Raw genomic sequence first — 14,891 nt, forward strand, 5'->3', positions numbered from 1 at the left:
TAAGTATTTAATGTTACATATTTCCCTTTAAGCACTGCTTGAGCTGCATCCCACACTGATATGATGTATTTTCATTTATATATTATATAAATACCCTAATGTGTTTTTACCTCATCCAGTGTATTTTTCAATTCAGGTATGTTTGTCATAAAAAGAATTTCATTTGAGTCTTTTTTATACCATTCACTTCTCACCTCAGCAGGACCCCACTTTATTCTTCCTTCTTGATATATAGAGCATATTTGTAAATGCTGTTTGAACATTTTTGTCTGTTTCATCATCTCTGTCAATCCAGGGTCTGATTCTATTAATTGATTTTTCTCCTTTCTACGGATCTTATTTTTCTGCTTCTTTGATTTCCTGGTAATTTCAACAGGATACTAAATACTGTTAATTTTGTATTCTTGTTTGCTAGATTTTGTTCTATCCTTAAACAGCACTGAAGCTATCAGGCTATTTGAAATCAACTAAATCATTTCAAGGCTTGCTTTCAAATTTTATTAAGGCAGATTATCAAGAGAATAAGAAGACAAGCCACAGACTAGGAGAAAATATTTGCAAAAGATATACCTGATAAAGGACTGTTAACTAAAATATACAAAAAACTTTTAAAAGTCAATTAAAAAATGAACAAGCCAATTAAAAATAGGGTAAAAGATCTGAACAGACACTTCACCAAAGAAGATATACACATGGCAAATAAGCACATGAAAAGATGCTCAACTTCGTATGTCATTAGATAATTTTGCACATTAAAACAACAAGATACCATTACATACCAATTAGAATGGCAAAAATCCAAAATACTGACACCACCAAATGCTGGTGAGAATGTGGAGCAATAGGAATGCTTGCTCACTGCTGGTGGTAATGCAAAATGGTACAGATACTTTGGAAGATAATTTCTTACAAAACTAAAGATACCTTATGATTCAGCAATCACACTTCTTAGCATTTACCCAAATAAGTTGAAAACTTACATCCACACAAAAATCTGCACATCAGTGTTTATAGCAGCTTTTTTCATAATGTCCAAAAGAAACAACCAAGGTGTCCTTCAGTAAGTAAACTGATAAATGAACTGTGTTACATCCAGAAAATGGACTATTATTCAAGGCTAAAAAGAAATGAGCTATCAAGCAATGAAAAGACACAGAGGAACTTTAAATGCATATTACTAAGTGCAAGAAGACAATCTGAAAACTTACATCCACCCTAGTGGGGGATGTTGACAGTGGGAGAGACTGTGCACGTGTGGGATCAGGGGAGAAATAGGAACTCTCAGTATTTTCCACTCAATTTTGCTATGAACCTAAAAGTGCTCTAAAAAATAGTTTCAAAAAATCTTTTTATTAGGGAAAATTAGAACAGCCATTAGTCTAAAGAAGGGTCAGCAAATAAGAGCCCAAGGGCCAAATTTAACCTATGAGCTATATTTATATGTTTCTTTCCTTTACTGAAAGAGGAACTTCTGACTGTATAAATCTATCCAAAAAGACTGTTTAAAAACAAAGATATCACAAAACTACCAAAGTAGCCCATTCGTGAAATTATGCTTTTTTTAAAGCACTAAAATCTGAAACTAAAGCTTACCCCTCAAAAAAGAAGTTCCCAACATACAAGTTACCCATTCAGATTCAAAGCATGGTATACTGCAAAAGGCTTAGCATCGGGTACTTGGTAAACCTGGGTTTAATTTGCAGCTCTGCTTTTTTACTTAGCTATATGGGCAATGTATCCAATGTTTCTAAGTCTCAGTTTCTCTCACTATGAAACAGGACAATACTCGCTTCATAGAGTTGCTGTGAGGACTACCACAATAACATTTGTGGAACTCCTGGCACAGAATATATATTCAACAATTGTGATTTTTTCTCTCCCTTCCTGTCTTTTCTTTTAGAAAGTGACAGAGCACAAATGAGCAGAAGAAAAGTCTGCACAAGTCCGAAGACAGGAGGTAGCTGAAGCATGGTTGACACCTTAGTTTGGAAGACAGAACTAATATACTTCTTCTCAAAAGTAAAGTAAAATAGAATAGTGAGAGATGTAGAAAAATATTTGTTTTTCTCTTAGCTTATTTTTTATAGGCTTGATAGGCTCTGATAAAAACTATGGTGACTCTCCCATCTTCACCTATTCATTCACTTGGTCAAAAATGTATTGAGACCTAACTATGTTCAAGACCCTGGAGATAAGGCAGTGAGCAAGAGAGAAACATTTGCTCCACTGCAGATCTTAGTTTCATATAGGAAGAAAATACTGTTAAATATTCTTATGGGTTGAATGGTGTCTCCCCAAATTTCCTATGTTGAAGTACTAACGTCCCACACCTCAGAATGGGACCTTACTTGGAGACAGGGTTATAAAGAGGTTGAAGCAAGTTACAGTGAGGTCGTTAGGGTGAGCCCTGATCCAATATGACTGGTATATTTATAAAAGGGATGCAGACATACAGAGAGAGAAGATAATGTGAAGAGACACAGGGAGAAGCCAAGGATAGAGACCTGGAACAAGTAAAGAGGCAAAGAGAGAAGCCTGAAACAAATCCTTTCCTCACAGCCCTCAGAAGAAACCAACCCTGCTGACAGCTTGATTTTGGACTTCCAGCCTCCAGAATTGTGAGACAATAAATTCCTGTTGTTTAAGCCTCCCAATCTGTGGTACTTCGTTATGGAAGCTCTAGCAAACTAAAACACACAATTAGGAATTAATTAGAAATTAATCACACAATTAGTAACTGTTGTGGCCAACCTATCAAAAAACTTTCTTATACCCTTCCTTGTTTTGTTTTTCATCTTTTTCATTTATCCCTTTCTAAAACACTAGTAGAATATAAACTCCAAGAGGGTGGACTTTATAGTTTGTCTTGTTCATTCCTTCATTCATTCCCTTCATTCATTTCTGGGTATCCCCAACACCCAGAAAGTGTCTGACACATATTAGTACTCAAAAAACTCATACTGAATGAAAAAGCACAAGATGATGTAAGTATATAAAAGGGAAACCTTACTGTCTGGGAGATCACAGAGGGTTTCCCACGGAAACTGAAAAGCTGATTTAAGACTTAGTAAAGTAGACAGGGCCACAGAGGCAATGTACAGGAGACAATTCCAGACAAAGAGAGAGAAGAGGGTAACAAAGGCCCTGAGGCAGCAAAGAACCTGATAAAGGAACAAAGATAACCGGGGCCGGCCCGGTGGCGCAGGCTGTTAGAGCTCCGTGCTCCTAACTCCGAAAGCTGCGGGTTCGATTCCCACATGGGCCAGTGGGCTCTCAACAAAAATAAAAAAAAAAAAAAAAAAAAGATAACCGGAGTGTTCAGAACATAAGCAGTAAGGGAAAGAGATTTGGCTAGAAGGAGGCAAGTCCGGATATAGAAAATGATAGATTTCATGTACTGAAAAGCCACTGGAAAGTTTTTGACAATGGCGGGAAGGCAGCAAGCATGAATATGAATAGCATGATCAGAAAATGCAACACTGTTCGAAAGACAGGCTGGCTTCCGAGGATTAATGAATCAAGTGGGTAAAGAATAGATGGGGAATGATGACTGGTTAGGAAGCAATTGTGATGAGAATAGTGACAGAGACAGAAGAAGAAATACATGAAATCAGAAGATACTTAGAAGACAGAGATTGACAAAACATAATAAACTGAACATGGGTAGGTCAGAAAAGGGAAAAACGTTATATATGAAGGACAAAAAACAGAATGGCAAGATAATTAATGACAATAATGCTGGAAAGTAGAAGAGAGTGAAAAAAAAAAACCTTCAAAATTTGGAGGGAAAAATCTTTACAAAGTAAAATTATACACTTAGTCAAATAATCAAGCAATAGCAAAGGTGTTATTTCCAGTTATGTATGGTCTCAAATTTTCTTCCATATACCCTTTTCCTCAGAGAGTCTCCTGAAAAACATATTCCACCAAAACCAGGAAAGAGAAGAGGTAGATTTGGATGATGAAATAAGTGAACTGACACGGGAAGGAGGAGAGCACGATACCCAGAAGGTTGGCGAAAGGAAATTCCAGGAGAGCAGCCATGGAAAAGGTTTAAAGAGCAACCAGAGTAGAATGGAATAGGACAACCATAAGAAAGGCTGGGGGCTGCTTTAGGCAAGATGTTCCTGAGAAAATAATTGGTTGATAAACAATCAATGTGTTTAAATGTATTAGAAAGTGATTTACATTTCTGGTGGAAAGTTTAGAGATAAATTAATACTAGATAAATAGAAAACTAAGCAAATAAAATTATTAATTATAGGAAAAACAGAATGCTTTCCTGACTGGCATTATAACTATAGGGGAGGAAAAAATAATTTTCCCTCCAACCTTCTTAGTTCTTTTCTGGCGCCCCTATAACAAAAGACAGATTAACGAGAGAAAAACAAACAGAAATTTATTAACATGTACACCTTATGTATACATGGAAGATACCCAGAGAAAAATGAGTAACTCTTAGAGGTGGCTTAGTACACTGGCTTACATACCACCTTCAGGTAGATAAAAAAAATAAATAAATAAAAAATGAAAGAAAGAAGGAAGGAAGGAAGGAAGGAAGGAAGGAAGGAAGGAAGGAAGGAAGGAAGGAAGGAAGGAAGGAAGGAAGGAAGGAAGGAAAAAAAGAAAGGAAAAGAAAAGAAAGGTGTGTGAAAGGTTAGTTAGGCAGATGACTTGGAAAGACAAGATAAACTAGAGTAAGGTGTGTTACACAGGTTTTAGTTAGTGCCTCCTCCACTGATACGAAGACTAACATCTCTAGGGATAGAGGGAAGAAAGGACAGACAGCTTTGTAAATTTATGTCCTGCTTTTAGGCAAATAGGAGGAAGGCACAGAGCTTTTTAAAAAATGTCTGCTTCTTCTCAATTGCCTTCAGCTGAGAGTAAGTAATACTTATGTCACAGTAGCATATTTTGGGAGCAGCATATTCTGCTACCGTTCAAAACCATTAATATTTATGTTGCCTGGTTCAAACTATAAACAATGTATCTAACCTAATATTAAACTCACAAAAAATTATGACAATAATCAGAGTATGGGAGGGATGCAAAGAGGAATCAGGATGTATAAAAGAACTAAATCTTCATTTTTCATATTAGGACGTCAATCAATAGTTAACATGAAAAACGGAAACACTTCATGAAATAACAGGAAGAACAATCTTTTCATAAAAATGAAAGAAATCACCAAAACAAAAGCCAAAAGGCCTGAAGTTGTTACCTCCAGGGAATGGGAATGCAAACAGGTTGATGGCGGAGGTAGGAGATTTTTGTTTTTTTATAATAAGCCTTATAGAATTATGTGATTTTTAAAAATAGCGTGCATGTAAAACATTAATAAAAATATTTAAAAGAAGAGATATCAATACTATATTTGGAGACCAACAGTAATCAAAATGTATAACTAAACTATAATGCAGACTAAGCACTTAAGCTTTAGGAAGTGCCTGAAAGGCTTTTTTTTTTCTTTTTTAAGGATAAACTGAAGTTTATTTTAGGACTAATTAATTTAACATGACCTATTTAGTAAAGTTAAGCTTTTTTAGGATATTTAAATGGTGGGCAACAGATATTTGTGTATTTTCTTGCCTGTATCTAATCCACTTTTTCCTTAGTGTGGCATAATTGTGAGATACCATCTTTTTGGTGATTTAAATTACTTTTTCTCCATGCAGATTTTCTGGTTTCCTTTTATTACAGGCCTCAGCTTTACCAATTCCGTGACCATTTGATGTCCCCTATCTCCTGTCTCACAAAAATCTCTTTGGCTTCCCAAAAGTAGATCAAAAAGAACCACACCATATTCATGTTTCTACGAACAGAGTTGTGACTTTTGTCATTCCGCCTACGGTCCGTGAATCTCTCGGCTCCTTTTCCTAATCTAGTAAGGCACTGGCCATCACACTTACATTTAGTGCCTAGGTACTTCATCCTCCCTCCTCAAACAGACCATTGCTGAATCTGCACCTTCAAAGCTTAGGAACTGAAAAAACAAAATTCTCTTAGCACCACTAAAACACATTATGTATGGGCTACTCGTTCAACAAACATTTATTAACTATCTACTGTTTCCCAGGCATTTACATTTAAATTTAAACTAAAATAAACTAAAAACAAATTAAACAAACAACGAATAACAGCTTTCTACCAGACAAACAGTGAAGTGCTGGCCCTAGGAAAGAGATATACAAAGGCCACTTAAGGAAAAGGAAGTGATAAAGGTGAAAAGATGGTAATGACTAACAAAATGAAAACTATTTTTGGCACAAATTTGCAAGCTATGAAAAAATGCTGAAATTCTTTACAGAAGAACTGCCATTGCATTGAGTGGCCTGAGGAGAGGATGGGAAGTCAGCAATGTTTCCATTTTAATCCCATTATCTTCTCACAGAGATGCTTTGAAAGCAACTAATTAATATTTGCAAAGTGCTTAGTGATAAGCTCAAAGTAGAATGTCAGTCACAAATCCAAAAGTAGGCACACAGACTTATAAAAAAAGGTCAATGTCTAAATAAACAACTAAAATTCAGTCTCTTAAATAACTAACACAAGTCTGTATTAAACATTAATGTAAAAACTTTATTTTAAAAATTTACTTAAGGTGCAAAAAACTGTAACCCAAATTCTTTGCAAATAAAGACAACATCGCACTACTTACGATAATTACTATGAATTTCATCTATTTCCTTTTCTGTTTGGTCCTTCGTAAAAACCATTACCTAAAACGTCCAAAAATTCTTAATTAGAAACTCAGTAACAAAAATAGAAATCGGTACTATAAACTTTCAAATTTCACATGTGGATGGTTAAAATAGAGGAAAATCATTTCTCATATCTGTTTTATATAGACTTAGGAAAAATAACTCCTGTGTACTTCCCTTGAATATCATAATTAGTATACATTATACTCACTACTTATTTCTCATCAGTAGAAAATTGCCAACACTGATTCCATTAGAAAATATGAAGTATTAATACAACAATCAATTAAATTTCCTATTTTCAACATTTAATTTTTCACATGCATTAATACAACAGGTAACACTTTAAACTCCAAGACTGTGGACATTTAGAAGATCATCAATAAGGCAGATCTTCTTGTTTACCTTCTTTTTCCCCAAGTCTGTAAGAAATGTAATATACAGCGAAAATGCAATAACACAAGACCTATGTATAATTTCTAGTTCCACTTTTTAAAATCAGATTTAAAAGATCAGAAATCTTATATGATTCATTAGTCTCCATCTTACAGTTAGCACACAGGTAATAAAGTCAATGAACATTTCATTTTTTTCTACTATTTTAAACTTATTTCCTTCTTTAAAGTCATTGCTTTCCTTACAAACCCATTACCAATCAAATAGAAAGAAAGAAGAAGAAAAAACTATACTTGGGAGAGTCCAAAACACTTCCTCCTGTGTCTTAGGACACAATGACTATTTTCTTCTTTGGTACCCTTTTCTCAAGTTTTGGACCATCAAGCTAGAGGAAGGTAATAGTGAGGAATTTTAGGTCTCTGATTCCCTCAACAAGCTCAACAGATACTCACTCCTCATAAACTCGTACAATTACTTAATTTCTTGATGAGTATAATCATAGAATTGCAGAATGCCAGAGCTAAAAGGGGATCTTAGAGATCACTGAGTTCAACTTCTCAATTTTACAGAGGAAGATGGCAAGAACCACAGAGGTTAAATAGATTATCAAATGCAACCAGCAGAGAAAAGGTTCAATATCAAGGCTACTTGATATATTGGCATATGCTTTTTTTACAAGACTATAACTTATTAATAAACTCTACTTTCGATTGCATTCTGTTCTAGAAGACTGCTAAATATGACAGAATTTTGTGCTAAAAATGAGCTGCAAGTAAATCACAATACATTAAATGGAAATGTATTCTAGTACATTTCCCACTGAACAGATTTAATACCGGCTTGCTTTAATTTTAATAGGGTATTCAACTTTTATTTCTACCCATATACTTAAAAAGACTATAACATACATTTTCATTGAGTTTACTAGCTTCAAGACGCATCCTGGTCTTCTCCAAATTTTCAATTTCTTGAACTATTTCAGCAGCTGTTAAAATAAAGACATATAGCCAATGTTAATTACATGGTTTTATTCCTTGTACGATGGTTATAGAAGTTGTTGACAATAAAAATGGGTGATGGGTATATGTGAACTCCTGGTCCCATTTTTATTATTTTTCTATAAGTCTAAAGTTTATTGTTTCAAAATAAAAGGTTAAAAACAATAACAGAGTTAAAACACAACTTTCTTACACACACAGTTTAAAATGTAACCAGAAAAGTAAAGTCACTGTGCTCTTTCCTTTAAGTATATAGGTATAAACAGTAGTCTCAATGGAATATGAAAATTCATTTGTTAGTGTGAATTCAATTCTTAGGGGATATCCACTCAAAATCCAATATACTGAATGTGGTAAAACAGGCTACTTTTCAAGGAAAGACAGAGGTCTATAAATACCAGTGGGAAAATAGCCTTGCCTCCAGAACTTTTGTTAGTAAGTGTAGTTACCAATCACAAACATCAAAGATCTGGAATACATCCTATCACATACATAAATGCCTCTGAATGCAAATAGCATGGAATTTGCAAATGCTATCTTTCTGCCTCCAAAGTCAACATATTAAAACTGAAAAACATATGGCATAGAAAATCGACAATCCCTTACATACATTTATACACAAAAAGATACTATGTCTGGAATTTGCTTCAAAATACAATCTAGAATCTCATAATATTATACTCAAAATGTCCAGGATACAATAAAAATACTTGTCATAGTAAGAAGCAGGAAAATCACAACTTGAATGAGAAAAGACAACAGTGAGACGACTCAGATAAGAATATTAAAGTTACCATAATAAATATGCTTCAAAAAGCAATTAGGAACACTCTTGAAACAAAAGAAAACAAAACTGCTTCTGTATGTAATACTTTTATGACAGCAGTAGGTCCATGATAAAAAGATTTTTAAGTATAAATGTTACATTTAAGCTATTATTGCACTTAAAAGGGGGGTTACTACATGACAAAAATTGGAAAGTAAAACAAATTAACCCCACTGCATTTCAAATAAATAACCACAATGAAGGAAGAAAAAAAGGAACTTGTGAACACAATATTTGACTATATACCCTCAGTACAGCACAAGGGGGAGGGAAGCGGGAAGGCTGGGTAGAGAGGACTAAAATCAATCCCGAATTCTCTTATAAGCAGGTCTGTTTTGCAGTGGTATAGTAGTATAGATGGAGCAATTCTGAAAGTATTTTTGACGTATTATAGACTTGAACTAATTAGTAAATGTGCTGATGCTACTGGGATGCTATGGAAAAAAGAGAAATACATATATGGAATAGAGAAAGTTAATGAAGAACCCTATGGGGTTGGATCTGAAGGTAGAGGTATTGATATGTTTTCATGATTTATAGTTTATATAAATGTAAATGGACTTACATGTGAATTACATATGTAGTATGCATGCACCACACATATGTGTGTGTGTGTATATATACATATATATATATATATCCATGTATACATATGTTTATGTTTGCTAATATTCCTGAACTCCATCTGCTAAAAGAGGTTGAAGCAAAGGCACCATATCTTGGTTTCCCCTCAAAAAGAAGCAAAGTTCCTCAAGGTGGATTCCAGGACTGGGACAAAGAAGGACAAGATGAGCCTGCACTATCTTGCTATATGCTAAACATAAGGAAAAGGTAAATAACGATAATAAATAATAGGGGCATGTCACAAGGAAAAAGAATCAGCATAAAGCAGCTCCCACTAGTCGAATCTGGAAAAACATAAACACAAAAATAATTAGGGGTGGGAATAAGTTATAAATCTGTGAATCTACATTGATAACAGACAAAAACAAAAAGCAAGGGAGGGTTCTTGTTTTCAGAATCATGGCAAGTGGCAACTGGCAAATGTGGACGGAGTGCTGAAGTTGGAAAATCATCATTTTGCAACTATCACAGAAAATATTAGTTCAGACAAAATTATCAAATACTAAATAGGGAGTGAAATTTTAATGAGGTACACGGTATTTACATGGTCTTCAAGTGTTTCTCTACAGATTTGTTATTAGTAGCAAGTGGGGAAATTACACAACGGAGAAACTGACAGGGTGATCAAACCCGTCATCACATATGAGAGGCACAAAGATGTCAAATACCTCTGGATGTGACTGATATACTGAGAAGGGCAAAACATCACTTATACAGTATTCTGTCTGGGAAGGCACAACCGGAAAACTTGAGACAAAGTCAAAGTGAGAAACGTTCTATCTAGGAAAAAAACAACAACTATTCTTTTAAAATGCCTATGCCATAAAGACAAAGAGGCTTAGGAACTGTTCCAGATTGAAAAGATATGAGAACTAAACGCAGTACGTGATCCAAAGCTGGGCCATATATGTACAGGAGGGGAAAATCTATAAAAGCCATTATTGAGTCCACCGTTAAAACTGCAAGAGATGATTCCAGTACTGTAACAAAGTTGAATTTACTGAAATTGATACCTATACTGTGGCAATAAAAGAGAATATCCTTTTTCTAAAGAAAGTATTTAGGGGTAAGGAATCAAGATGATACAACTTAGATGGTTTAAGAAAAACTGTGTATAGAGACGGACACACACAAACACGTATACATTCATAGAGAGAAACAGTAATTCATAAAGAAAATGGGTCAAATCCTAATTGGTAAATCTGTATAAAGGAGATGTGTATGTTCTTTATGACAGTATTTCAACTTTCCCTTAAGTTCAAAATTATTTTCAAGTAAAGTTTTTTAAAAAGAATGCAAAATTAAGACTTTTTCAGAGAAAACCCGAGAGAATTTGTCTCAACAGTACATCTGTACTACCAGAAATATTAAACTTTTTCAGGCCAAAAGAAAATGACATCAGATGGATCTTAGCAAAGAAATGAAGAATACAATAAATCGTATATATGTAGGCATGTACAGTTTTTCATTTTTTATTTTATTTAAAAGAAAACTGGGGGTGGCCAGATGGCTCAGTTGGTTAGAGCGCAAGCTCTGAACAACAAGGTGGCTGGTTCGATTCCCACATGGGCCAGTGAGCTGCGCCCTCCACAACTAGATTGAAGGACAACGACTTGGAGCTGATGGGCCCTGGAGAAACACACTGTTGCCCAACATTCCCAAATAAAAAATTTAGAAAGAAAACAAAACTGACAGTTTAAAGCAAAAATGGTAACAAGATATTATGGAGTTTATAATACATATAGAAGAAAAATCTATGACAATAACAAAACAAAGGATGAGAGTTATAAGATCCTTACATTATACATGTAGCATATTATTTTAAGGCTGCAATAAGTTTAAGATACACATGGCAAACTCTAGAATAATCATCAAAATAAACAGAGGTATAGCTAATAAGCCAATACTGGAGATAAAACAGAAAACTAAAAACTAATCAAAAAGAAAATGAGAACGGAAACAAAAAACAAAGGACAGCGTAAATAGAAAACAAAGAGCAATATGGCACACTTAAACCCAACTAAAGAGATTAAATAAAATGAAAATGGTTTAAACCCTACAATTTAATCGTATATCTTGTCAGATTCAATTTAAAAAGCAAATCTAAACCATATACTGCTTACAAAAAATCCCCACAGTGTAAATATGACACAATAGGTTTAAAGAAAAAGAATGAACTAAGATAAAGTGGCTATATTCATATCAGATAAAGTAGATTTCCAGATAAGGAATATTATCAGGGACAGAGACAAATATTTCATAATAATAAATAGGTTAACTTGTCAAGAAGACACAATAATACTAAATGCACATACACCTAATTACTAAGATTCAAAATGTAAGGAAAACTAAAAATATTGAAAGGAAAAATTTATAAACATACTTGGCTATTTCAATAATCCTCTCAGAAACTGATAGAACAGTAAACAGAGAATCAGTAAGGATATGGAAGACTTGAGTATACTATCAAGCAACTTTACATAACTAACATTTATAGATCAAACAAAAACTGCAGAATTTCCAGCTGCTTATGGAACAATCACCAAGGAAGACCTGATGCTAAGTTATAAAACAAGTCTCACTAAATGTAAAAGGTATGGACTCATACAGAATTGGTACAATGGAATCAAATTAGAAATGAATAGTAAAAAGATCTCTGGGAAATATCCAAATATTTGGAAATTGAAAACACTTCTAAATAACCCATGGTCAAAGAAGAAATCACAATAAAAATTAGAAAATAATTCAACTGAATGAAAAAGAAAAAATACAACACATCAACATTTATGGATGAAGGTAAAACAGTTACTTAGAGGAAAATCTGTAGTTTAAAATACATTAAAAGAACAATCTGAAATTAATTACCTAAGCTTCCACCATAAGAAGCTACAAAAAAGACCAAATTAAACCTAAAAGAAAGTAGGTAAGAAATAACAAGGATAAAAGTGGAATTCAATGAAATACAAAAAGAATAAAAATGAAGTTCAATGAAACACAAAACAGACCAAAAAAAAATCAATGAAACTGAAAGCTGGTTCTTTTTTTTTGGGGGGGGGGGCGGGGGTGGAGCAGTAAAATTGATAACCTGTAGGAAACCAATCTCAAAAAAAAGAAAGAAGACACATTTCAAATATCAAAAGTGAAAGGACATCACCACAGATCCCACAGACATTACAAGGCTAACGAAAGAATGTTATTTAAAAAAAAAATTCATCAACTTATATAAAATGTATTCATTACTTGCTAAAGATGAATAGTGGGTTGAATACTCAAAAAAATCCATCAATGTAAAGCAAAACTACAATGACTCACCACTTCACACCCACTACTAGGATGGCTATTACAGAAAAGACAAAATAACAAGCACTGGCAACAATGTGGAGAAACTGGAACTCTCATATACTTACTACTAGTGGGATATAAAATGCTGCAGCCACATTGCAAAACAGTCTGGCAATTCCTCAAAATGTTCAAATAGAGTTACCAGTTGACCCAGCAATTCCACTCCTGGGTACATATCCACAAGAAATGAAAACATGTTCACACAAAAACATGTACATGATGTTCCTAGCAGTATTATTCGTAACAGCCAGAAAGTGGAAAATTCCCAGATGTCAATCAAATGATGAATGGGCCAAAAATGCAGCATATGCATACAATGGAATATTATTCAGCAATAAAAAGGAATGAGGTACTGACCATGGATAAACCTTGAAAACACGTTAAGTGAAAGAACAGTCATAAAAGGCCCCAGACTGTATTTCATTGAAATAAAATGACTTCCAGTTTCCAGCTCTGCTTATAAAGAACTTGAAAGCTGCCACTCAATCCTAAAAACAAGTTAGAGGCCGAACAGAGCAAATGGACCTCTCACAGAATGCAAAATGGTGTAGCCATTTGAAAAAGTTTGGCAATTTCTGGTATTTTTAAGCATACACTGAACATATGACCCAGCAATTCTACTCCTGGGTATTTACCCAAGAGAAATGAAAACATATGGCTACGCAAAAATCTGTTAAGTCCATGTTCAGAGCAGCTTTATCCATAATAGTCAAAAATTGGAGACAGTCCACTTATCCATTAATGTGTGAATGGATACACAAACTGTAGTACAGCCAGCCATACAGTGGCACACTGCTCAACAATAAAAAAGAATGAACTACTAATAAATGCAGCAACACGGACAAATCTCAAAAATTTTGTGCTAATTGTAAGAAGCCAGAGAAAAGACAACATGCTGTACAGTTTGTATAACTCTATTTATCTGGCATTTTGGAAAAGGCCAAATTTTAGGGACATAAAAGATATCAGTATTTCCCAGGGCTTTAGAGGAAGGGGGAGGAAATTGACTACTAAGAGGCTGAGGAACTTTTGGGGGTGAATAAAATGTTCTATATATTGACTGAAGTGATGGGTAAATGGCTATATACACATTTGTCAAACTCATTAAACGGTACACTTTAAAAGAATGAGTTACATTGTAAGTAAATTATACCTCAATTTTTAAAATGGACACAAAGTGAGGCTTCCAGTGAAGATGGTAGAATACATACACACTGCTCACCTCCTCCCAGACCGTACCAAAATTACAACTAAACCACAGAACCATCATTAAGAACCACCTGCAGTCAGGCTGAACAGAAGTCCTATAACGAAGGATACACAGGAAAAACCACATTGAGAACAGGAGACAGGAGAGGCAGGACAAGGAACCGGCGGGTTGCACACCCACGAGGCGGTTAAAAATCAGGAAGGCTATCTCAGCAGCGGAGGTCCCTAGAGGAGCGCAGGGTACTAGCCTCACACCAGGCTCCCCAGAACAGGGTTCCAGTGCTGGGTAGAGAAGTCCCGTAACTTCTGGCTGTGAAAACCAGCACAGAAATTATGGCTGAGTGAGAAGGAGGGCAAGTAGAATCCTAGGTGTTTCTCTTAAAGGGCCTGCGCAGAGAGGCACTTAAGAACTTCTCAAATGAAGCCATTAAGAGAGTGAAAAGGTGAAATGAAAGATGGGATTAAATATACATACATACTACAAGATTTGTATCCAGAAAATTTCATGTACAAATAAGAAAAACATAGATCCACAGCATAGAAAATGGGGCATAAGACTTAAATGGGTATTTTACCCAAGAGGATATCCAGATGGCCAATAAGCATATAAAAATGTGCTGAACATTTTGAATCATTTGGGAAATGCAAATTAAAACCACAACGACTACTACCATGGATCCACTAGAACAGCCAAACTGAAAAACTGACTACACTAATGTTGTCAAGGATGTTGAAAAACTGGAACTCTCAGATCCTCCTGCTGAGAGTGTACAATAGTTTTGAGCTTCTGGCTGT

At 34.8% G+C, this 14,891-nt stretch overlaps 1 protein-coding gene across 7 annotated transcripts in view; it reads right to left on the minus strand.

Moving 5' to 3' along the window:
• The window catches only part of RAD18 (RAD18 E3 ubiquitin protein ligase), a 103,872-nt gene that overhangs the window by 51,620 nt on the left and 37,361 nt on the right, over window positions 1-14,891 (minus strand). For all 7 annotated transcript variants that reach the window (XR_013994868.1, XM_081071953.1, XM_081071951.1 and 4 more), the window contains 2 exons: window positions 8,006-8,082; window positions 6,659-6,719 (listed from right to left, as the gene is read on the minus strand). Coding sequence is in view for 6 of the 7 variants with exons in the window: in XM_081071953.1 (XP_080928079.1) it covers window positions 6,659-6,719; window positions 8,006-8,082 (138 nt within the window). In the remaining variant the exon portion in view is untranslated. The remainder of the gene's footprint in view (window positions 1-6,658; window positions 6,720-8,005; window positions 8,083-14,891) is intronic.

The sequence above is a fragment of the Rhinolophus hipposideros genome (genome assembly GCF_964194185.1).
Source record: "Rhinolophus hipposideros genome assembly, chromosome: 14".
Lineage (NCBI taxonomy): Eukaryota > Metazoa > Chordata > Mammalia > Chiroptera > Rhinolophidae > Rhinolophus > Rhinolophus hipposideros.